The 26,084-nt window shown below is 41.2% G+C and overlaps 2 protein-coding genes and 1 pseudogene across 2 annotated transcripts in view; 1 reads left to right on the top strand and 2 right to left on the bottom strand.

The window, feature by feature from the left end:
- Positions 1–14,707, bottom strand: part of LOC122684279 (cyclin-Y-like protein 1) — a 124,411-nt gene extending 109,704 nt beyond the window's left edge. Inside the window, exon 1 of the mRNA XM_043888285.1 lies at positions 14,689–14,707. The gene's annotated coding sequence lies outside the window, so the exon portion shown is untranslated. The remainder of the gene's footprint in view (positions 1–14,688) is intronic.
- LOC122684278 overlaps positions 1–26,084 on the bottom strand; it is an 831,075-nt gene that overhangs the window by 684,523 nt on the left and 120,468 nt on the right. Inside the window, 3 exon segments of the mRNA XM_043888282.1 lie at positions 14,689–14,763; positions 17,453–17,539; positions 18,509–18,564. Of these exon segments, the coding sequence (XP_043744217.1) occupies positions 14,689–14,763; positions 17,453–17,539; positions 18,509–18,564 (218 nt within the window).
- Positions 7,632–8,862, top strand: LOC122684281 (annotated as a pseudogene).

Below are 26,084 nucleotides of genomic sequence, written 5' to 3'. Positions count from 1 at the left end.
CACAACAGCCCTGCCAGGTTTTCTGATTATGGTAAACCTTTTGTTTCCCAGAACTCACTCATGACCTTGAGCACTAACTTCCCCAGAAGAAGCTCTGTAACCCTCCAGGAAAAATGAAGCCCAGCTATGATCCAGAGACTCAGTTTGGTCTCTCTAGTTATGGAGGCCACAGTGGCAACACTGCCCTTCCCTTACACACCCAGATGCAGAAAAGTAACTCAGCTTTTCAAACCAAACGTCTCCTGGGGGAGAGGGAAAAGGGAGACACGGGGAACGACTCCACTGGGAGCTTCTGGACACTGATAATGTTGTTTGCTTAACCTGGAAGTTGATTACTTAAGTGTTCATTTTACTATTACTCTTTAAAACATAATACACATTATATACATTCTTCCCCATATAGTATATGTCCCACAAGTTAAAAAAAAAAAAACTAAGACATTAAGAAAAACTGGTTAATAAACCCCATTTTAACAAAGTTAGTGCTTTACTAAAATGACTAAAAAGTTACAACGACTGAAAACTATAGCACTTTCACAGTAAAGGCACAATGCTGCCCGTGGCAGAGAATTACTGAGTGACAACCTATGAAAAAACAAACTGTAAGAGAGCAGGCAGCCTCGACACGGCATCTACACGAGCTGAGGCCGTGTGTGACTATTACCTGTTGACTGAATCAAGGCTATGATAAATCTGAAAAGACGTCCATCTTGAACAACTTACCGCTGCACTGGCACAATTTCAGCAATTCAGAAAACCAGGTTTTCCAAAATAAATTGTAGAGGCATCATCATAACCAGGAACTGTAGAAATTGAACACTTGACTAAAATTTACTTGTTTTATGGTGTGACATGCAACATCAGACTTTAAAAAACAAAATATAAAACCCCTACATTTTAATTAAACTTTGGATTTCCACCTATTCTTAATTAACCAATAAGAGCTGGCTCAGATCAATGGTATCCATTCCCATTGATCTTTACCTGCCCTTACAGCCACAAAAAGCCTGATCTGCCCTGTAAGCAGGATAGGAAATGCCTTTCAGAGGATCCCAAAAGAGACCTGGGCTGGAGATAAACACGTGGAAGCCACTTAGCATACAAACAAGCCGTAGCTGAAGTCCTGGCTGTGATCAGATTATCCATGGAGAGTGTGAGGGAAACAAAAGATAACGCTCACAGGAGAAATTCCAATATTTATAGGCAGATAGATAAACAGGTGAAAGGCTGAGGCACTGTGTCAGTGATCCTGGGAGGAAAGGTGAGAGGAGGGCTCTAGACGCCCACAGAGGAAACGGGTTCAAGAACGGGAAAGTGCTGGCTGTTAAGAGCAGCGGGTAATTAGCATCAGCAATCAGGAGGGAAGGCAGTCTTTCTACTACGTGCTACGCAGCAGGTTAATCTCACTCAATTCTCCCAACAATGCGATGAAATGGCTACCGCTGTCACCCCATTTTACAGACTCGAGACTCAGAGAGGTTAAGTATGAGCTCAAATTGAGAAAGCTGGTAAATAAATCCACCTACACTTGCAGCTCTTGCAAGATCTAAAAAGAGACATAAACTCAAACTATGAGCACATACTCATATATAGTCTGTAGAGTATAAACCATTCTTCATAAAACCTGACATCTTCCAAGGTAGGCCATGAGTTTTTTTCACCCCTAAAGCTCACACAGACAAGAAACGAGGCCTTAATTTCTTACATAACAGTCCGAAGCAAGTTTCAAGAATAATGGCTTAAAACTTCAAATTAACATGTAGGCCAATTTAGCCTTGGGGTTTTAAATGACCAACTTTCAGAGAGCTGGTTTCTTTAAATCAATTATGATCAATATAAACCAGATGGCTGGACTGTCAAACTGTATAGAGCTGTCTGCGTGATAAGGTCACTGCATCTGTCGCTGGGAGACTTTGGGGAAAGGGTCACACGCAGAACTCCCTAACCTCACAGCCCGTGTAGCTGAGAAGAGTCCACCAGGGATTAAAACGTGCAGGGAGGGGACTAGATGGGGTTACAGCGTTTGACAGCGTTCGCCTGTCAGATTATTGCTGGCGTTTTTATTTGGGGAGTACAGAAAGGAAACAAAATCAAAAGCTCTCCACAGCCTAAATAGCATCTAAGGGGTTTATCAAGGTATGTGATTTTATTCCTTCAACTTTAAACCACTTTTTACTCCATCTTATACAAACAATACAATCTTAACAGGCGCCATACTGTGTCTGATATCAGGAAGGATATTACCACAATTAAATGTTATTTCTGTGAGGATACGTGTGTTACAGGTTGAGACAAGATCATATATAGTATTATATTGCAATTTGCAAAATCATCTCACTCCTGCTGCTTCAGAAACTCACTCTGGAATAGCAATGACTGGAAAGCTACAGCAGTCTCATAATACCGGTGCGATGATGTCTGCGGCAGAGAGCTACAAAAAGAGTGATAAACATCATCTATCAAAAAATAAAAAATAAAATGTAAAAAAGAGTAGGTAGCTTGACATTCCCCACAGATACTATATTTATTCACACAGATCTGCAGCTCCAGTCCCCCTATGTACATTTCTATTTCACAATTTCCGCCCGAGGGATGCCTGTCTTCAGGGCAAAACAATCTAAAAAATAAGAGAGTAACCACTGGGCTCACGTGGAGTTAACATGCTTATAGGAACATTTTTCAGGATCTCTCTTTTAAGTCATAGACTAAAATAAAGCCTTGGGAATAGGTACTGTCTTGTCTGTCAATAAACATTCTTAATCTAGAGTGATTTCAACTCTCGTGTATTTGTTGCAGACTTTTTCACTGGGAAAAATGGCATGACCAGCAACAGTAATTATTTAATTACTCTACGCCAGAAACATAAAGGGACAGAAATGCGAACATGGAGACACACTGTATGGCTGCTTCACAACCACAATTAAGTCAGGTGACCTCAGAAGAGGAGTCTGGTCACGCACTACTGACCTAACTGCGGGAGGTAAAAAAGATTTTATCTTCCAGCCTGTAGAAGAAATTAGCCAGATTTAGCTTGAATTTGTATGCCTTCACTACAGTAAATAAACTAACCAACAGTCCATTCTTTACGCCTTCAGAATGTACCAATGAAGCCGAACTGAAAGGCTAAACATTTAGAGCACAGGCATTCTTCCATAAAACAGAGAAATCCAACATGTAAAAATTCATTGATCTGAAACTTATTGAGCATAAACCAGTGCATTATACCTGACCTGAATCCTCACCATTTTAAATTTTCACCCTCACTAAGCAACTTGTTCCAAACAACTCACCTGTTAATACAAAGCAGTATTATTTTCTCTATGCATTATAATTAGGAAGCAAAACAAGATAAGGTAGGTAAGACAACTTTTCCTCTTATATTTATAATGCTGAAGACATGTTAAAAATAGGGCTTGATACCCTGACAAGATACAGGAACTTTAAAAAAGTGTATATGTATATGTCTCTATGCTTGCAAAAAGAACAGTTTAATTCAGAATCCCATAAACAGACTGTAGGAATTACAAACACAGCTGCAACCAAGATAATAGAAATGACCACAGCTAAAGTGTATAGCACATGACTCCATACTAGGCGTTACCCTTCAAGTTTCAGATATGCTGACTTGGTTACTCCTGCAGCAACCCTACGAGACAATTACTGAATCACCCCCACTTTAGGGATGAAGAAGCAGGGCTGACAGGGAGGTTACAGCCACACAGCTCCTTACTCTGTGCCAGGGCAGGGATTGAAGACCAAGCCATGTGCCTCCAGAGTTCAAGCTCTTAACCACTTTGTTATACTGTCTCTATGCCTTGGAAAATGTTTATCAATAACTTTACAGTTAAGATCTTATTTGATCTTCACAGTAACAGTCCCCTGTGAAAATATGATCTATATGTCCTAACTGTGTAGAAAACTTTCCTGGAATAGAAGAATAGAAATTTTGAGCTTACTACATCTACACTAGAATAAGCTGTTAACTCGAGAGACAGTGGCCTCTCCTTCCCTGGGCTTCGGTACTCGAAGAGCAGCCAGGCAATGAGAGCAGAGCCTGCAAATTCACCGATGTGGGGGGACACAGCCCACTGCGGAGACCAAGGTGCGGCGGGTGGGGAGAAGGCAGAGAGCTAAGGCCGCGGAGGGGCGCAGAACCCGGACGACCGGGGAGTCAGCGGAGGTCCCTGTGGGAAGCATGACACCGTCGCTACCCTTTTTAAGGGAATAGTTAAGTCAGTGCTGTAGAAAGCCTCAATAAACCAAGGGAGAGCATGTAGAACTGTTACATATTCCAGCTGTTGGCCTGAACTAAGGGCACAGAGAAGATGGTTCTGAGGAAAACATAATGTTGTGATCAACAGGCTGCAGAGAGAAAGGCGTCAGGCACTGAGATTTCTTTAAAGCTCCAGGCTTGAGAGGCAGACGGTGGTATCCCCTTTAACCAAGTCCGGGAGTGACTCTGAGTAGTAGCACTTTAGAGAGACGAAGAGAAGCCTTTTCTTGATGCCTTTATTACAGATTTTAAATCTGGGGAAGTCCTTTTTCCCATCCAAAGAGTTCATAAATAGAGATAGCAGAGCAAGTTCTTTATTTTAAAACAGCCTTTCTGAACAGGTAAAAGATGGCATTTGCAGGCCTCAGTCCAACTTCTAACAGGCAGGGCACGGTACCAAGGCTAGGAAGCCTGCCTCCTCGTCCAGAACTGATGGGTTAATTCCTACACTTAATAAGGAAGAATAAAATTTATGCAGTTCAACAAGAAAAAAAAAAAAAACTATCCCCTAAAGACACTCCTGGACCAGTCCCCAAGCTCTGCACCTGAGGGGACACTGAGCTTTACTGGCCCACCGGCCCAAGGTATTGTCTCCATATGTACCACTATTATTCTCTACCTCTTTCTGCACAAATGTGTTCAAGTGACATTAGGTCTCAAGTTTTCACAAGACAGAAGGACATTGCTAAACAGTACCGTTTAACAAACAATGGTTGGAACTCAAGCAAGAGGTTGGGTTGCAGACGGATAAAGACACACATGAAACCGAGGCCCAAGAAGCGGGCACCCTGTGAGAGGGGAGATCCCCACATCACCGCCTGTGCATGATCGTGAAGAGAAGAGAAAGCCACTCAGTCGTGTCTGACTCTTTGTGACCCCAGGGACTATACAGTCCCTGGAATTCTCCAGGCCAGAGTATTGGAGTGGGTAGCCTTTTCCCTTCTCCAGGGGATCTTCCCAATCCAGGGATTGAACCCAGGTCTCCCGCACTGCAGCCAGATCCTTTACCAGCTGAGTCATAAGGGAAGCCCAAGAAAACTGCAGTGGGTAGCCGATCCCTTTTGCAGCATATCTTTCTGACCCAGGAATCGAACTGGGGTCTCCTGCATTGCAGGCGGATTCTTAACCAACTGAGCTATGAGGAAAGCCCATAATAAGTGCATGACAAATACTTCCCAAATAAAGTATATGGATTGATCTCTGAATTATGCAGCAAAATAGTGAATGAGGTAGTCCAAACAGGTGAACTTTACATACATTTGCTCTTATCTTTTTAAATATTAGGTTAAATTCTTAATAGTTTTGGTGGTTTTCCCAATACATTTTGTCTTCTTTAACAAAGTATATAAAACATAACCCTTTTTCATAAACTTATAATTTCCAACACTAATTTTCTCACTACAGCATAATGTTATGATCTCCTTAGAAGTTACTATTGGCTCAGAGATATTTAGCACACCCCTAAATATCCCCAGTGTTCTTGCCTGGAAAACCCCATGGATGGAGGAGCCTGGTGGGCTGCGGTCCATACGGTCGCTAAGAGTCGGACATGACTGAGTGACTTCACTTTCACTTTTCACTTTCATGTATTGGAGAAGGAAATGGCAACCCACTCCAGTGTTCTTGCCTGGAGAATCCCAGGGACGGGGGAGCCTTCCAGGCTTGGAGGGCTACAGTCCATGGGGTCGCAAAGAGTCAGACATAACTTTTTTTTTTTTTCTCACTGTTCTTCATAGCAGCTGTACCAATTTATATTCCCACCAATAGGGCAGGAAGGTTCCCTTTCCTCCACACCATCTCCAGCACTTATGGTTTGTAGACTTTTTGATGATAGCCATTCTGACCAGTGTGAGGTGATACAAAGAAAATCTTTTCCAAGGTTATACCTGTTCTTTGGAGACAGCTCACAATTCAAAGACAGATCAATATGTGTATGTATATGTGAAGGGGAGGGTAGTGAGAGGTGTATAAAGTCATGGTTCCCTGAGATCAGGTGACCTGAGGAGCCATTCTAGTTGGGAGTTACTGAAACCTTCCTTGTCACTACAGTGCATTCCAGCATCTCCTTGGGCCCAGTTCAACTTCCTGTAATCTCCCACGGGGTTTACTCTCAAGAGCCCTGCATGCAAATCTCTAAGCCAATTTCCCAGGGAAGCCAACCTAAGAGGGTGAAGACTATTCCTTCCTAATGTCTCTCTCATTGATTTTATTTTTAACTTTTTATTATGGAAACATCAAATATATACAAAAGTCAAGAAAAGAATACAACTCATCAAATTTATAAACATCTTGCCATTCTAGTTTCATCTAATCTTTGTTAAAACTATATTCTTTTAAAGTAAATAATTTCACCCATAAATACTTCACTATGTATTTAACATATAAAGGTTTGGTTTTTTTTTTTTTTGAGGCAATAATCATGCCATTATTATAAGATATAAATTAATTGTAATTCCTTAAAGCCACCTAAAACCCAATATGTATCCAATATTCCTTAGTTGTTTCCATTTTTTTAGAGTACACATTGATTTGCAATTTTTTTTATCAAGAGGCTCTTTAGTTCCTCTTCACTTTCTGCCATTAGAGTGGGATATCATCTGCATATCTGAAGTGGCTATTTCTCCAAGCAATCTTGATTCCAGCTTGTGACTCATCCAGCCCAGCATGATGTACTCTGCATATAAATTAAATAAGCACGGTGACAATATACAGCCTTGTTGTACTCTTTTTCCAATTTTGAACCAGACAGTTGTTTCGTGTTTGGTTTTAACTGCTGTTTCTTGACCCACATACAGGTTCCTCAGGAGACAGGTAAGGTGGTCTAGTACTACCAGGTCTTCAAGAACTTTCCACAGTTTGTTGTGACTCACACAGTCAAAAGCTTTAGCTTAGTCAACGAAGCAGCAGAATTTTTTCTGGAACTTCCTTGCTTTTTCTATCACCCAACAAATGTTGGCAATTTGATCTCTGTTCCTCTGTCTTTTCTAAATCCAGTTTACACATCTCAAAGTTCTCTGTTCACATACTGCTGAAGGTTAGCTTGAAGGATTTTTGGCATAACTTTGTGCGCATGTGAAATGAGCACAACTGTATGAAGTTTGAACATTCTTTGGCAGTGACCTTCTTTGGGACTGGAATGAAAACTGAACCTTTTCCAGTCCTGTGACCACTACTGAGTTTTCCAAATTTGCTGGCATATTCAGTGCAGCACTTTAACAGCATCATCTTTTAGTATTTGAAATAGCATTTACATACAAGTGTACACAGTATGTTCAGCAAGACAGGTCATATCTTATATGAGGCTATGAAGCAAATCTCACTGCGTTTAAAAGGATTGAAATCATACTAAAATTTCTAATAACAACACAATTAAATTATAAAGTAGTAACGACAAGAAATCTAGGAAAATTCGAAGTACTTGAAAATTAAACAACACCCTTCCCAATAATCCCTGGTTAAAGGAGCCTTTAGAAAACGTGTCTAACTTAACAATAATGCAAACACAAAGTACAGTTGATGGAATGGACCTGAAACAGTGCTTCGAGGATAACTTACAGCTTTAAATACTTGTATCAGAAACAAAAAGAGGTCAAAATCAATGACTGGGAGAGGGTCTTAGCTACATACACACTGCTGGCTGGGCGTGAGGCCTTGTGCACTTACACTGGAGAAAGAAGGTCCACCCAAAAGTGAAAACTGGGGCAGACTTATGAACTGCTTGAAAGTGGGATGCTGAACATTCCCAAACCTTGTCGGCAAAAGTGGAAAGCCTTAACGGCTCAAGGTGCTCAAGCACACCTGACTGATCACTGGCTGGACTGCTAAGCTATTGGAAGCCAGGCTCAAAAATATTTTAGAAGACGGCGGGGCGGGGGGGAAGCACATAACTTTCTACTTCAAGAAACTGGTAAGGGGTAACAAGATGGCGACTGAGACGGTGGAGCTTCATAAGCTGAAGCTTGCTGAACTAAAGCAGGAGTGTCTTGCTCGTGGTTTGGAGACCAAGGGAATAAAACAAGATCTCATCAACAGGCTCCAGGCATATCTTGAAGAGCATGCTGAAGAGGAGGCAAATGAAGAAGAGGTACTGGGAGATGAAACAGAGGAAGAAGAACCAAAGACCTTAGAACTGCCTGTCAAAGAGGAAGAACCTCCTGAAAAAACGGTTGATGTGGCAGCAGAGAAAAAAGTGGTAAAAATTACATCTGAAATACCACAGACTGAGAGGATGCAGAGGAGAGCTGAATGATTCAATGTACCTGTGAGTTTGGAGAGTAAGAAAGCTGCCCGGGCAACTAGATTTGGGATTTCTCCAGTTCCATCAAAAGGTCTGTCGTGTGACACCAGGCCTATGGTTAACCTGGATAAGCTAAAACAAAGAGCTCAAAGGTTTGGTTTGAGTGTCTCTTCAATCTCCAGAAAGTCAGAGGATGACGAAAAGCTGAAAAAGAGGAAGGAACAATTTGGGATTGTCACAAGTTCAGCTGGAACAGGAACCACAGAGGATACAGAGGCAAAGCAGAGGCAAAGAGCAGAGCGCTGTGGAATTGCTTGATGAAAAGCTTTTAATGCTTTCTGTTCTCCGGTGTTTTCCACCTCTTTGACTCTTCCTGGTCACCTACATACCTAAATGCACAGTTATGTGCCTAGGTCCTGCCTTGCAATGAGGGTGCATGTACCCCAGGTACATCTGTGAACTCCAGCAGCAGTTTGACTTATTGCAGTTCCAACTTTAAGGTTTTTGTTGTTGTGTTGTTGTTTTTTAATTATTATTTTGCTTGTTAATAAAAAAAAGAATAGAAAAAAGAAAAAAAAAAAGAAACTGGTAAAGAAGAGCAAAGTAAATCCAAAGCAACTTAAAAAAGAAAGAAAACAGCAAAGCAGAATCCAAAAAAAATAGACATCAGCAAACAAGACAGAAAAATGAAGTCAGCCAAAAGCTGGTTCTTTGAAAAAAGCAACAAAGTCAGGAACCTAGAGTGACTGAGGAAAAACGAGAACACAAATCAATCCCACAAATGAGTACCTCTTCAGATTCGGTAAACTTTAAAACTAACAAAAAGCACAGGTGAAGTTTAAAGTTATAAGCAAGACTCTTTGGAAATCCAGTACTGAATAATCACCTCAAAAACCACATCACAACTCTGATGTTTATCTGTTCAGCACAATCACAAGCTGGGCTTTTAAAAGGATGATTTAACATAAACACACCCATACTAGGGACTGAAGTGAAGCTGTAAAGCCAGGTATCTACCCATCCCCGTAAACTCATCATGAACAAGCTCCTAAGGCAGCATATCAGGAATTTCTGTAACTCCCTGAATGGGGGCTAGCTTTACAGAATAACCACTAGGTTTTTTTTACCTCTTCTACAGTGCCTTCATCAATTTTTGCTTTTTAAAATTTCTCTGTAGTATTCATGGTGTGTTCCAAACTGTGACTTTCAAAACAAATGAAAAGCTAATTTTCCTCAAGCTATTTCTATAAGAATTACAGGCAGAGAGATAATGCCTTACAATGTATTTAAGGGGTTTCCCTGGTAGCTCACACTGTAAAGAATCTGCCTGCACTGCAGGAGACCTGGGTTCGATCCCTGGGTCAGGAAGATCCCCTTGGAGAAGGGAATGGCTACTCACTCCAGTATTCTTGCCTGGAGAATTCCATGGACAGAGGAGCCTAAGGACACATAAGACAATGTCTAAATATTGAGAGTAAGACTAGGAAGTGCCAGTACATTTGAAATATTGTTGAGCTCTTTCCCCCATTTAATAAGACTGCATTGCTGCTGCTGCTAAGTCACTTCAATCGTGTCCAACTCTGTGCAACCCCAAAGACAGCAGCCCACCAGGCTCCCCCGTCCCTGGGATTCTCCAGGCAAGAACAATGGAGTGGGTTGCCATTGCCTTCTCCGAAGACTGCATTAGGTATATAAAAATCCTAAATATGTCTGAGTTATTCAGATGTGACCATTACAGGTGATTTCTTATTCAATGACTCTGAGAAAAATTCTCAAACAATGAGGCTCAGTGATCTCCTCCATGGCATCAAGTCCCACACTGGCCACAGGCTGTCTTCCCAGACAGAGGGGAAGAATGTGAAAAAACAAAGAAACAAAAAGCAACAGGAATCAAACTAAATGGCACTCAGGAGAAGAGTTTTAATCATTTTGATAGACCTGAGAAAGAGCTGTCATAGTCATGAAAATGCTTTGAAGAAATCTTGATTAGACTCAGCACGATGAAGAAATTAAAAAAAAAAAAAAAAGACAGGTGTCAGTTAAAAAGCAACTCCTTAAATGTAAATCAAAAATAGTTTGTAACTGAGCCAAAGAAGCCATTACAAGCTGCAATATAAACAGGCATTTAATGATTTTTCCAATGTTATGTTATTGATCTAAGAGGCCCTGTGTTTCCACTGAAATGAATAAGTAATTTGTTTAAGATAACATTAACAGGATTTGCAGCATATTAAATATCTTCGGTCTCGCTCATCGGTAAAATCACCATGATAAAAAACAAATTCTACAGTGTCTTTCAGTGAAACATTTGCATCATTTCAGAAATCACAGCACAAGGCCTGAGACACGAGATACACCCAGCAAGTGCAAAAAGGCATTTCTAAGTCATGACACCTTGAATGGCATTTATTCAGCTTCTAACATATTCATACACTTCTAACATTATTCATACACTTCTAACATCAGACACTACAACTCGAAGCCCTGAAAACACAATGGCAAACAAGAGATGAGGTCTCTGCTCTCGGAGTTTCCAGTCCATCTGGGAAGACAACCAGGGAAGCAAGGTATGCTAAGAAAGGGTACCAGGCTCCATACAGAGAACGGGGCCCAAACCGCTGTAAAGGAAGCCTAAGAAGATCCTGGAGACACGGATGCTGAGGCTGAGGCGAGGATGGAAGTAGGACAGAGCCAGGCTTCTGGGGGGAGAGGATGGTTTAGTAAAAGACGGCTCCTGGCTAAGAAAACTGCAGTCATAGGCACAGTACATGCAAATGGCCAGGTATTTACGTTAAGAGTTGTCTTTTCTGTCAGAAGAGAGACTACTGTGGAATATTACACTTGCTTAGTAAAGCTGCATGTATCAAAAGACAAGTCACAGGACTTTCCTGGTGGTCCAGTGGTTAAGAATCCGCCTTCCAAAGGAGGAAAGCAGGTGTGATCCCTGGTTGGGCATCTAAGCCCACGTGCCGCAACTACTAAGCCCTCCGGCTCTAAAGCCCATGCTCCGCAACAAGAGAAGCCACTGCAAGGAGTGAGCACACTGCAACTAGAGAGTAGTCCCAGTGCGCCAAAACTAGAGAAAGCCCACATGCCGCAACAAAGATCCCCAAAATAAAAATAATAATAAAATAAATAAAAAATAAAGAAGAGAAGGAATTAAAAAAAAAAAAGCAGCCACCTAACTTCTTAACCTAGGAAGAAGAAAGGTAGAAAGGTCACAGTTTCATCTTGGCCGATTCCCTACATGGCCCTTTCACAGGCCAGGCGTGAGAGGGGGATCCAGGGCTGAGTGCATTTGTGCCTCAGTCACTCAGTCGTGTCTGACTCTTTGCAGCTCTGTGGACTGTAGCCCGCCAGGCTCCTCTGTCCATGGGACTCTCCAGGCAGGAATACTGGAGTGGGTAGCCATTCCTTTTCCAGGGGATCCTCCTGACCCAGGGATCAAACCTAGGTCTCCTGCATTGCAGGCAGATTCTTCATCATCTGGGCCACCAGGGAAGCCCCCAGTGGTGAATAAGACGGCCAAATGAACAAATCAGAGGACTTCTGTGGCTACGTGATTCTGAAATCTAGCTCCCTGATTTCAGGTATCGCTGAATAAAATAGAGCTTAAAAGCTACTGTACTATTGAAAGATGCAAAAATAAGTAAGGGAACAATCATTACAGGACATCAAATACAGTATAACAGGAACATTAAAAGAAGCTTTGACACCTCTTACCCATAAACAAGGAATTATGTTTGCATTTTCAAGTAAATACTACTCACTAGTGTCTTACAGATTCCAGATTTACACACACTTATGTTTACTGTTCACAGCGAGGGAGGCCAAGCAGTATCATAATAATTACTACCAATTATCAGGCACTGCTGGTGGAGTGCCAGACTCTTTGCTGGGAACTTAAAATCTGTGATTGTGGGGCTTCCCTGGTGGTCCAGGGGCTAAGACTCCGAGCTCCCAATGCAGGGGCTGGAGAGCCCCTGGTTGGAGAACTATATCCCACAAGCTGCAAAGAGTTCACATGCTGCAACTAAAGATCCTGCATGCCACAACAAAGATCAAAGATCCTGAGTGCCACAACTGAGACCCAGAGCAGCCAAATTAAACAGACGGACAGACAGTGTGTGATCTCATCTTACAAAGTAACTATCATCATCTCCATCTCTCAGTGAGGAACCTGTGGCTTAAGAGTTTATGTAACAGGCCTCGAGGTGCGTGGCTGACAGGTGGCAGAGGCAGGTTAGGTCCCATGTCAGTGTGACTTTAAAGCCTTTGCATCCCCTTCGCTCCCATTGCACGGCATAATTCCTTGTTTACGGGTAAGAGGTATCAAGGCTTCTTTTAATGTTCCTGTTAAACCATATTTGATGTCCCGTAATGATTATCCCCTTAACTCATTTTTGCGTCTTTCAATAGTACAGTAGCTTTTAAGCTCAGTGACCAGAGCGAGGGAGGTGAAGGGCAACAATGAATGAGTAAAGATGTGACGAGATTTAGGGTGGAGGACTTCCCTGTTGGTACAGTGGGTTAAGAATCCATCTGCCAATGCAGGAGACATGGGTTCGATCCCTGATCTAGGAAGATCCCACGGGCTTCGGGACAACTAAAGTCCCTGCAACACAACTCCTGAGACTGTGCTCTCGAGTCCGGTGCTGCACCTACTGAGCCCACACGCCGAGAGCCCGAGCTCCGCAAGAAGAGAAGCCACTGCAATGGGAAGCCCACGCGCCACAAGGAAGAGCAGCCCCCGAGCGCCACAACTAGAGGAGGCCCACGCACGGCAGGCAGACCCAGCACAGCCAGAAACAAATGAGAGAGATACATGGGGGAAGAAAAAGATTTGGGGTGGGGAGTTCCCATCAGTGCTCTCTCAACCATGCTGAAGTCTCAGGACCGTCTTAATCTCAGGGGCCCTGCCCCCACACCTGAAGTCATCCTTCGGTTTCTAATAATCCATTCCCTTTGGATTCCATGTAAACTGTCTTTCTAAGGATTGTGGGGGCATGGGTCACAAATAAGCAAATGTGAAAACATGTCACTATTAACAGCAGTATCATTCACACCCTGTATCCAGTACTGTTCCTGGTGTCATGAGCTCCTGCGGTGCCTTTCATATTGAAATCTACTTCGAAACAACCATCATAAAAGTTCAAAGCAATGCCAGCTTTATATACATAATCATTTCATGTAATCCTCACAACAATCCTAGAAAATCCGTAACACAGTCCTCAGTTTATAAAGATAAGCAGAAGCTTATCAAAGAATCTGCCCAAGGTCACACAACTATAGCAATATGATTCCAGAGCCTAAACTTTCCATTTCTATAACATGGCATATATTCCTGTGATGGTTATATACTTTTTTTTTTAAATACCAAAAAAAATTTGACCTGAATTTGTGTTTGTAGAAATTTTCATATAGAGCTGCTTATATTCTCCTCATACGTCATCAGAATTATATACTGTTAGTCTGTGGCACTTCGTTTAATAAGAAGAAAACGTTAATCAGCATACTTAACATTTTCACGTGTTTTTATTATTAACACCAGGGAACTTGAAATCTATGTGAAGAAATAGCTGAACAATACATATATTCTTCAATAGCTTTGCATCCTAAGAAAACGGGATGTTTTGTGATGGTTAATATCAAAACTATTTAGGGTCCAACAATAAGAGAGTTGGTATTCGACCTTTTTACAACCCTAATTTAGAAGCAACTGAAGTATCTTTCAGTTTATTTGTTTGTAAAACAAGTATTTGATACCAGTTTAATGGAATAAGTGAATCACAAAAAGTTATAAAATAAATGGGAAAAAGTACAGAGGCAAACAGGTCAATATAGGAATCACCATCTGGTGTCCCCCATTCCTCTCAATTTGCTCTTTTTATCCTTCCAAGTAAACATACAAATCATTTTAGAAAAAGGGCTATAAGAAAGGAACAGAAAAGTGAAAAATATATGATAGAGTATCTCTAAAGAATCAGTACATTTGTCTTATTTTCTCATCTACGTGCAATACTTACTAACTACTTCCTTTATTTTAGAGACAAGCTCAAAACAAACCAGGCAACAATGCTTGTGAACCAGCTGACTGAACACCACAGCATCTAGACTGGGAAGTGGGCAAGCTCCCACCTTTTAGTTAACACACAAGACAAAGGCCCAACACACTTACCAATTGGTACCTGTTCAGGCTGGCTGAGAGAAACAAATGCTGACGTGTCATCAATCCAGGATATCTCAATGTTACCTGCAATATTGAATTAAAAGCAAAGTAAGCATTTAGCCATTAAGATAGCTATCAGATTCCATTTGTATATCTGATATATTTCGGAACATCCATCAATTTAAAGAGAGATGAGGTGTTAGTTTAAAAGATGATCAAAATCTCAGCACTAAAGAGAAATAAAACTTAAATCTATCACAGTAGCTACTACAGTTAAAACTTCAAGAAAGCAGATAAACCAGGACAACCAGAAGAATCTTTAAAAGTTTGTTTTAAAAACAAACAAAAAAAGATCCATCTGGATTAAATCCTGAGGCAGTTTATCATTCAACCCAATCTCCTGCCAGGGTTAGAGACTTTTTTCCAATCAAGATCAGGAGAAGGGAGTTCCCTGGTGGTCTAGTCATTAGGATTCGGCACTTTCACTGCTGGGGTCAGGATTTAAAATAAACAAACAAATGAAAACTAATGAAGACTTAAATAAATGAAGGAATATGCCAGGTTCATGTACTAAAAGACTAAAAAGTCCATGAGCCTGGTATATTTTTTAAAAGATCACTAGTAAAAACCAGAGACCATGTGTGTAAGAAATAAGAAAAATTCACTGTTGATCTCAAGGCCAGGGAAAGAACTCAAATAAAGAAAAACAGGTAGAGGATAGAGGATGAGGAAAAGAAGGCATCAGAGAGAGGAAACCAAGACAGACCAATACAGAAAAGAAAAACACGGAGGGACAGAAAGCAGTATAGTGGCACAAAATGACTTTCACATACAGAGACAAGTCCTCTGCAAAGGCGAAACGCAAAGAGTGGAATGCAGGAGAGCAGACAGAGGCAGGAGAGGAGCAGAGGGCTGGGAGCTGGAGAAAACCCAGGGCAAGCAGACATCTACCCACTACCCTCTTCCTGAAAAAACACAGGAGACTGGAATTTTTTTTAAATGGCTAAACATCACCAGAACTTAGTGATGAAAAAATGTCTTATTATCTATTAAAATTTTTGAAGGCTTCGGAACACTTGAAAACTGCTTTGCTTCTCCTTCACAGGAAAGAACTTTTACTTCCTGCTGCACCATGGGGTGCCAGGACTTTCTCAATTACAAAAGTCACAACCATGACTTCCTTAGCTCTCTACCCTGTGTGTTTTTTTTAGACAAATAATATTTGGGGGCTTCCCAGGTGGCTCAGTGGAAAAGAATTCACCTACCAATGCAGGAGATGTGGATTCAATCCCTAGGTTGGAAAGATTCCCTGGAGGAGGAAATGGCAACCCACTCCAGTATTCTTGCCTGAGAAATCCCAGGGACAGAGGAGCCTGGTGGGCCACAGTCCATGGGGTTACAAAGAGTTGCACACGACTTAGTGACTCAACAACAATATTTAGCGTTTCTTAAGTAATTACTCTAGGCCACATACTTCTGAATGCGTTCCATGGATCAGCTGATTTGATCATCCTGACAAGCCTATTAAATAGGCAGTACCATTATCACCATCATCATGTCCAAGGAGGAAACACAAATACAGAGAGGTTACCTGTTCAATATCACACAGCTAACCTTTCTTTAATTAAAATGAAAAATATTCTACTCAGAGCGTCCTGCTGAATTTAGCCAATTAAAGCTTGAGTAAATAGGGGTAAGAGCAACACAAGATGGGAAACAACATCAAAAGCTTACCAAAGGAATGTGCTGTGAAATCTAACTGCATTTAAATTAAAAAGCAGGACCAGAATTTCAGAAGTCATTTAGACTATCTGCAAAGATGAGGATAACTTGCTAGAAACACACTTGTGTTCATTTACGTTCCTAAAAATTGCACGATGTTTTGTACTTATAAAAGCTAATATATGTTTATTTTAAGAAATACTGAAAAGCACAAAGAGGAAGAAAAAATCCTATCTAAAATATTCAGTGATAAGAGCATGGTGCATCCTTTCAGTTTGATTTCTAAGTTCAACAAAAATGATGTTAGTTATATAGGAATTCTACTTTGTATCTGCTTTTTACCATAGATGCTAAAATATAAACACCTTACCATCTTTTAACAAACTTCAACTCTTTCTAAAACGGCTACATGCTAAGCTGTTGGGGACACATTAACATTCACTAAACATGCTTATTATTGGACAATCAAGTCTTTGCTGTTTCCATTTTAATCACAAATTTCCAGAGATGACAGTTTAAATACTTTGTTAAAATTAAGAGACACTGCTGAAGACTTACAATCAGAATGGCCTTTATAAACCCTAATCAGAAGACTGTTCAATTGAATCTAATGGCCTGACCTGATAAAAAAGGTAACAAAAGAACCTACCTCATACTTGGTCCTCTCAAACATCTGTGCTTATCTGCTGGGCTATTTGATATCAAGCAGCAACTGCCTGCCCTTATGAAACAGGTATTCTCTTTCAATTTCACCTTAACAATTATTTAGCCTAGACTTCTTCCCCATGGGTCGTAAGGGGCTAACTGTTCTTGATTTCCATGGATATAGATGAATAACAGTGCTCTACTGTGGGATGCTAGCAAAAGGTCCTCAGGTCATATTGGCATAAGAAAGCAGCATACCAAGCTCCAAAAACTCTCCGAGTGAGATGAAAACTTTGCATATTAATCCTCTTTTATGTCCAAGCTAAAGCCATCTATATACTTTGACCACCTAGACCGTAAGAAGAGCAGGACCCTGAAAGGACATCTATACTTATGCTTGACTTACCAAAGGCACTGAAAAGCTGGTAAAGGTCGCTGGTTTTCCATTCTTTGGGGAATGTCACATGGAGGACGTGATCACGTTTAGGCTGCACTACAAAACAAATTTTTGATGAAAGGTTGATGGCTGAAAAGCGGACAGCTGACCAGTGGTTCGTCAATGAAACTGAGGCCAAGCTAACTTGGAGAATGATTATGAGAGCCTTGCAATTACCAAATGAGCCCTAACGTTCATGTGTATCCAACTTAAAAAAAGAAATGCACTGTCCAAACTGAATGGATGTGCTTGAACAGACGCGGTCCTGTCACAATCTTGATTTCTAATCCCACACCCACCACGTGACTGCGACACAGAGCAAGAGACCTAACTACTCAAGCCACTCGTGGTTACAGACTGGGGACGACGAGACTCAGCTCACAGAACTGCTGCGAGGACGACAGGTTTGAGCATTAAAACTAGGACGATGTCCTCAAACTTCTACTGCAGTGATTATTATCACCGTGTATAAAGCGTAATTCCTCTGTTTCTATATGCCTATGGCATATATTAAGGCAATTTACCAAGGCTACAAAAACAGCAATGGAAAAGAACAATCGGAAGAAGCAACAACTACCTCTCAAACAGCCTGGTTGTCTGAGGTCTTCAAAAAGAAAAAAAAAAAACCTAACCACAAAACTTAAATATATACATACTCAAATAACTGGAAAACAGAAAATGTACTGTTATTGACACAGCTAGTACATCTTGAAATCTATTACATATACAATTTTTTTTACAGAAAATCATGAACTCAGAGTGCTGAGTGAAAATGAAGTAATGATGAGAAGATATATATTTTTTTAAATTCAACTCATGTATAAACTGGAAAATGTAAGTAAAGAGATGGGTTAATCAAGGCCCAAGGGTAACATTAACTTAAGCGTACTATTCATATCAACCACAAAATCACTGGCTATTTTTAAGTGAATAAAGCTCTTTCTTCAGTAATTCTGTTCCTGTTCTCCTTTCCAGACCACACACTTAAATGTGCAGATGCAATGAGAAAATAAAAAATTCACTTACAGTCTGGTCCTTCCAAGTTTAGATAGGGGATATCCATGACTCTCATAAGAAATAACCTACCAAAAGAAAAGGAAAATGGATAATGGACTAACTTCTATTTAAAAAAAAAAAAAAAAAACCAGCTGATATAAACATCTAGAAAATTCTTTTGTAGAAGCTCCTTAATTACATTACCTTATTTCTAAAATCATTTTGAAGAGTCTTAAGATCCACTTCACATTTTTCTCTAGAGCTAAATATTAGTCAGACATGACTGAGCACACTTCTTGAGTCTGAAATATTTATTACAAATAGAAAACAAAAACTGGTATCCCCAACACCTACAACAGTTCCTGGAGCTGTTCCTGGAGTAGTTCAGGAGCTACTCAATAAATATTAGCTAGATGAATAAAATTAGTCATCAAAGAGTCAAAACAAAGTCCTCTGCTGAGCTGCCCTGTTAGTCCAGAGAAACTGAGAGAAAACAAGTCCTACAGTGTACTGACCATCTTAACCCCCGTGAACAACTGTCCCCACAAATTGTAAAGGTAATCCCTATGGACTGGTGTTTTGTGAGCTAGGAATGTGTCACCAATGTCTTTCTTTTCTTCTTTTTTTAAAGTGAAATGCCATCATTGGATGAGTACTGATCTTACTGGGTGAACTGTCATTACTCCCATTTAAAACATATTAAAAGCATGAAGCAAAATAATCCTTGGTAAAAACAAACAAAAAACCTAACACACTGATAGAAACCATAGCAGTCATTTATGTATACTTTTAAAATGGATACAAAGGCACTTTTTAAAAGAGTGCTTCTAAATTACAGCTCTCCATAATGCCATTCAATTTGCTTTTATTTGCACGATTGTGGGCAAAATATCAGGCATTCTGTTGTCTGTAAGATGATTTTAATGAGTTTTATTTAGATAACGGCATATTGTGAATTTCTGGTAGGGATTGCATTATACAGCAAATTAAAAAGGCAATCCAAGTGCCCAACAAGCAATTAGTTTGGCTTCACTGACCTGCAATTAAGGCACATTATTACCAGGCATTCAAAAGCCAGGCAGGGCATGATCCAGTTTACAAATGGAACCATCAGCATGAATACCACTGTTCTGTGAACGCCAGAAAAAAAAAAGTCCTGGTACTCTGCGGTTTGAGGACTTGTTGCCTAGCCTACAATTTAATAAACCAAATCCTATGGCTAAGAAACCAAATTTATTTTTAGTTCACTAATTTAGGCTCAAGTGTACTATTCTGGATCTGGTAGCTGGTTCACCCAGTTTAATCGATACCGCCTGCAACGCCAGAAAACAATGAGACATATAAAAGCATAGATTCCCCTCGAAAGTGGTTGTTATTACTACTGACAACCAGAACCTGATGAGTTAGTCCTGAGTTAGAAGGATCAATAATTTTATGGTTCACGTAATTCTCAATTCTCCATTTAGTAAATTGAGAGATGGCTCCCAACTCTAAACCAAAAATACAAAAAAAAAAAACCAAAACAATTTTCAGTAAAAGTTGAAGAAACATATCAACCACTATAAAAATAAATTGTGTACCCAAATTTCAACAGAAGAATAAAAACTGAATCAACAAGATGTTCACTGCTATACCTTCAAAGGCACCAGTAATCAAAATCAACCTCCAGATTCAACAACCTATGTGCGTGGGTAAATTACAGTTCATCATTCCAACAGAATTAATTTCAAGATAACTTTCAAAAAATTCAAAACATCAGTAACTTGTAGGGCAATTTTTAATTTAAAAAAAGCACAAAATTTTATACTATTGTGACAGCTTTGTAAAACACTGGTATCATTAAACCAAAAATAAAAAATACTCCCCACTCCCTGCTCTGAAAAAAAAGCAGCCAATGGTTCTGGGAAACTGAGTTTTGTTTTTCAAAAATCCTTTTATGATTATTTTTTAAACTTAAAACAGAGGCTACCAGAACTGCGAGCCCCAGGGGTAATAACTAGAGATTTCCTTAGAGAAAGTTCAACTGAAAACACCAGTAGAATCAATCCGTATATCCTGTGCACTACCCCACCTGCTGTGGGGAGACAAATATAAAGAAAAATCACAAGTTTGAGTGTTCAGCTGCTTTATTTCTTTTAAAAATACTGTTTTCCTCTTAAGGTCATGTGGCCTCAACAAGTTTAGAAAATCTAATGTATAAATACAAACAAGGGTGACATTTAAAAAGCAGATTTCCCCAATTCTCTCACCATGTAAATATATATTTTCTTAATTTTAAAGATACATTTTGTCAAGCATTACACTGGCTGTTTGTCCTTTAATATTTCATCTCGATTATAAGTATCATTTCTGTTCAAACTCAGTAAAAATTTATTCTCAGCAGAAACACTCAAAAGATTTTTCTTAAGTTAGTTAATCCTACACTACCTTGTTTGCTTACTCAATACTTTAACTAAATAGAAACCCCTTCCAAATGAATTATATTAATAGCCCTTCTCACTCATCCCTCCAGCTTCATGTTTGGGCTTTACAGAGAAGCAAATCACCCCAAACCCTGGAAGAACACGCAAACCAATCTGTGTATGACTTGGCTGACTGCACCCCATGCAACTGGGAAACCAATTCTAAAACTGGAGCTGAGCATCTGTGGAACAGAACCAAAGTCAACTCGCCGAGGGCCTCCCTCTCCTTTTAGGCCAGACAGTTTGCAGGCCACTGCTCTGGAAGCATCCCCGCCTGCCCTTTTGAGGGAAAATTGAAACATTTCATTGCATGCATGCCTCATACTGACTGGCTGTCAGATGGCCTACACTGACACCCTGGGATGATCTGATAAAATACCTCATGTGTGGCTCATCTGACCGAACAGTTTTCATTTTAACGTAAGAGAAATGCACTAGGCGAGCAGAAATACTGACAAGCACATGAAAGGATGCTCCTTCCCTGTGAACTGCATTGAAGAACAGTCTCTCCCAGAAGGCCTTTCATCTGCAGATATTGGAAACACACTCGGACCATTGCTTGCAGGAAATGTTATTTTTATTTCAGTGAAGATTCAGGGTGGCTATAATTTGGTAGAGACACACAAGACTGTGTGGGGCCCTGGCCACGTTCCTGCAAGCTTCCTGATGAAACACTATTTTTGCACTTATTCTCTGAAGGACTGACAATGATTCTGTCAAAGACTAAAATTAAAGTTCCCATCTGATACAAGGGCCAATCGTACATTGGGATTCTATCCCAGTACACTACATGACTCATGTTCACATTCTAGATGCTATAAAATAAATTCTACCCTTTGGGGCATCTGTCAGTTTTTTAATGTTCTGTGATGACACTGGCGATGTTGTTTAGCGCGGCTTTCAAACATCCCAACAGATCCAAGGGTGGAGCACAGTACACTCCGGGGTCATTCACTCAGCAGACTGGATGACTTCAGCTCAGCCTCTTAATCGGCTCCACAGAACAGGCTGTGGACAATGTCTTTATGTCCAAAACAGCCACCCGGCTCTGCTGCCCATATGCTGCATGGCACTCATGGAAAGTCATCTGCTGACATTCTTTTCTGACCATGGCAGTGTGACACTGATCCAGACTATGTTAGAAGGCTTGTAGTCACAGGAGAATTTCATTTCAGACATAAAGCTTCTTAGGAGCCTAGAAGCTTGAGCACTTATCAAAATGTGTTTCCCCAGATAGGCATCTTGATAGAAATGCAAATTCCTGGGCCCCACCCACTTAAGCCCCACTGACTCAGAACCTGGGAACTGAAAATCACTGGGTTCACAGAAAAAAAGTATGTTCAAGACTGTGTTAATTTCCACGAATGATGATTCACTGATCAGCTGGGTAATAATGACTTGTCTCAACTTCTCCAAAAAGGTATTAGTCTCAATGATTTGTTTGCAGTAAATCATTTTGACTTAAGAGAAACACAAAACTATTAAAACAAACACCAAGGACTACCTCAACATCCAGGCAGCAATAACAAGGCTTCCACCATTCCCTGAAACCAGGAGGTCAACTGTGGCAAACAACTAGGTTCTCTGCAAGATGTCAACTGGGGGAAACAATTGCTGACCACTGTTTCCCTCATTTTGAAGAAGAATGTAAAAAAAGATGGCGTAAACTACTCTCTTGGCAATTCACTGGCAAAAGTCCAACCCTTTCTGTAACTTGGCAACAAAGCAGCCCCTCCGCATCACAAGCTTTAGTCAATAATACGGCCTCCAAGGCTGGCACACACACACACACACACTGAATCTCCAAACTTGTCAAAATTCTCCGACCTTACCAACACGCTTCAGACCCCAATTCTGGCAAGCATGAGACACAATGAGCAGCTCAAAAGAGGTACACTAAGATCAGAGGGTATTCTTTGATGACACAAGAGCGTGTCTTGGACTGTGGCTGATCTGAATCATTTGCAGTTGTCCAATGTGAAAAAGGATGGCAAAACAGTGCTGGTATTAACCTGTTTTATGCAGCTGTGCTCAAGAAAACAAGAAGGGCAAAGGTAACATTCAAAAATGCAGACAGGAAGTCCTGAAGGTGATTCAGGAATATTTTGCACCGAGGCTCAAACCTCTGGGAACCAAAGAGATCATTACAGTTCGTTAAAATTCCGCATGACCGAGTCTACGTGTAAAGCCAGTAATTCTATTCAGAAATGAAAGGAAACAGTTCATTTAGCTCCTGCAGCAGCATGGTTTCCACTGCTGCTAAGTGATGGCAGAAAAAGACTGTGGATCAGTGACTTGTACTCAGGGCCACTTAAAGAAGCAATCGGCAGGACTTCCCTGGTAGTCTAGTGTCTAAGACTCTGCACTGCCGGTGCAGGGGGCCCTGGGTTCAATACCTGGTCAGGGAACTAGATCCCACATGCTGCGAGTCATGATCCCACAGGAGTTCGAATGCCGCAACTAAGGATCCCGAATGCCGCAACGAAGACCCGGCACAGCCAAATAAATAAATTTAAAAGAAGAGAAGAAAGAAAAGAGACAACTGGCAAGAAACCAGTAATACCTGTGCACCTGACAGAAGGCCCGACACACAGGTCAGGTTATAAGAGGACCAGGATGTCCCACCTGACAAACCACTGAAGACCAGCAATGCGATGCTGCTGACCACCGGTTTTAACGTCTTTGGAAAAATCCTTTATTGAATTTTTTTAAGTTACCAAATCATAAACCAGTACAATCTCAATTAGCAAATGAAATAGAGATAGAAAATTAGCAGGAAACACACCAAATGACAGCTTTTTTTTTTTTTTCGTTTTGGCTGGTAGAATTACAAGTGGGTAATTTGTGTTTCAATCAGGATAAAAATATACTATTTTTTAAAAGGACAAGGTTCCTGACTAAAATAAGTGTTTGTTACGGCGCACTCAGCCTCCTCTGATCCTCTGGCGTCTAGAGGACAGGCACCGAGTCCTATCACACAGGGAATGAGGAAGCAGCTTTTTCCTACTCCGGCGGCTTACCCTTGGCCAGCATGGGAGTAGAGACAGATTCAGACCCAAAGTTTCCCCATTACCAGTCTTACACTAAGGGCCTCACCATCTCTTTGCCAGGTACCCCCTCACGTGCGTGTGAGCTAAGTCGCTTCAGTCGTGTCCAACTGTGCAACCTCGCTGGGCTCCTCTGTCCGTGGAATTCTCCAGGCGAGAATATTGGAGCGACTTGCCATTTCTTCCTCCGGGGGATCTTCTTGACCCAGAGATTGAACCCACGTCTCTTACATCTCCTGCACTGGCAGGCAGGCGGGTTCTTTACCACTGATGTCACCTGGGAAGCCCATACCCCCTTCACATCGGCTTTTAACCTGAGCTCTTCCCACAGCCTCATGTGAAACTGAGCCTACAGTCCCCGCAGGAGCCTCTAAGGGACAAATGAGGACTCGCGTCCTCAACCACCTCTAGTGCAAGAACTCGGGATGTAAGATCTCAGATATAGGCTTTTGTTGGCTTTTTTGGCAATGCTCTAAGGGCTGATTAAATTATAGCTTCGTGCAACGGGGCAGAGTCCAGATATAAGAAATGAGGCTGCTCTCTGAGAAGAGCTTTGGGTGGACTGAGGAAAGCAACCAGGATGAAGGAGCAGAGAAGAGAGCCATGCTGCTACAGGTCAGAGGACAACCTTCCCACGTCTGCAGCGCAGAACCAGCTGCTCCCAGGCCTCCGGCCTCACGGTCACACCTGCCCCCCACACACCAAGATCACCATCAGGGAAACCCTGTGAATCGGCCCATCCTAGGGGTGAGTGAGATAATGGTGTCTGAATACAGGACCTTTATTTCCTGTAAGGTCAGATCTGTACACACACACACAGGCCTGGATGATCTAGGATTTCTGATGTCACAGCCTGTCTTCATAAGAGAGGACAGTGTTTACTCTGGTTCTGCCTGAGCAAAAGGAAAACCCTCCAGGCCCCAAACTTTTCATTCTTCCACCTAGAAACTCAGTATTTCATTTAATGAGTAAACATGCGCATTTCTTCAAGACTACATATCTCTTCCTAAAAAGCTCTACCTCAAAGAACAGATTTCCAAGCAAAACTGTACTCCTCTTATGCCACTACAGACCGGAATACGGAGATGCTGAGTACAATCTCATCTCAACACGATTTGAGTGGTGAATTAATTTGCACCTAACTCCAAGTCCCAAGCCTTCCAGAGGAAAATTGAAACCTTTAACGACTGCCAGCTCTACTGTTCTTGCAAATGGTCTCGGTATTTCCTTCAGGGCACAGCAGTAAAAAGCACTTCATGAGAACCGTGTATGCAAAGGCTCATCATTATACATATTTATGCGCCATAAAAAACTAATTTTATCATCCAGGATAGGAAGCATGCAGACATCTCTCACAAAATAAGCTCACTTATTTTGCTCACTAAAGCTCTTGTGTAAAATAAGAGGGCAACCACTGGGTAGAGGAGAGTCCTTGTGGCACCAGTTATTTTCATTTCACTCAGGGTGGGGGGAAGAGGGGTGCACGTGCAATTTCCAATCTAGTCACTTGATATCTTGACAAATAGAGAGTTACCCAACATTTGTCCCAAAGCCAACTCATGTCCCTTCTCAGAGATGTAATGCAAGAAACAAGTGTGTGTGGGGGGGGGGAGGGGGGACAGTGCGGGGAAGAAAGGCAAAAGGAAAGAAAGTCAGCAGCATGTTTAAACAGTCTCCATCAAATGAACCATATCAAATTACATCAAATAAAAGTGTTAAACTAAACATTGTACAAAGGCAACGTCTGCTGGACCTATGAAACAGCAGATTGCAAAATGTCAGAGGAAACTGGTCGCACTCGATCCGGTGGTCCAAGTCAACATCTTTTAGAATCACTGCCCAAACCAAACATGCAGAGAAAGAAATCTTTCAGCGATACTAGCATTGTCTCTTAAGAAAATGTCCTACTAACTGTTGAGCTGTCTCTTTTAGAGAATGATGCTTTGGAGGAAGAATCCTATCCCCAGCTGAGGACAGACCTGGGTTGTCCCTGACTCAACTGTTTCTGGGGCCCGCGGCAGATGGCCTCAGCTTGCAAATGGGGGACCTTATTACCTACCTCCTCAGGGATGCTGTCAGAAATTATAGTCGCTGTGG

This window comes from Cervus elaphus, chromosome 26 (genome assembly GCF_910594005.1).
Source record: "Cervus elaphus chromosome 26, mCerEla1.1, whole genome shotgun sequence".
NCBI classification, from domain to species: Eukaryota; Metazoa; Chordata; class Mammalia; order Artiodactyla; family Cervidae; genus Cervus; species Cervus elaphus.
Note: the sequence above shows the minus strand (reverse complement) of the source record. Positions and strands in the feature narration are given on the sequence as shown.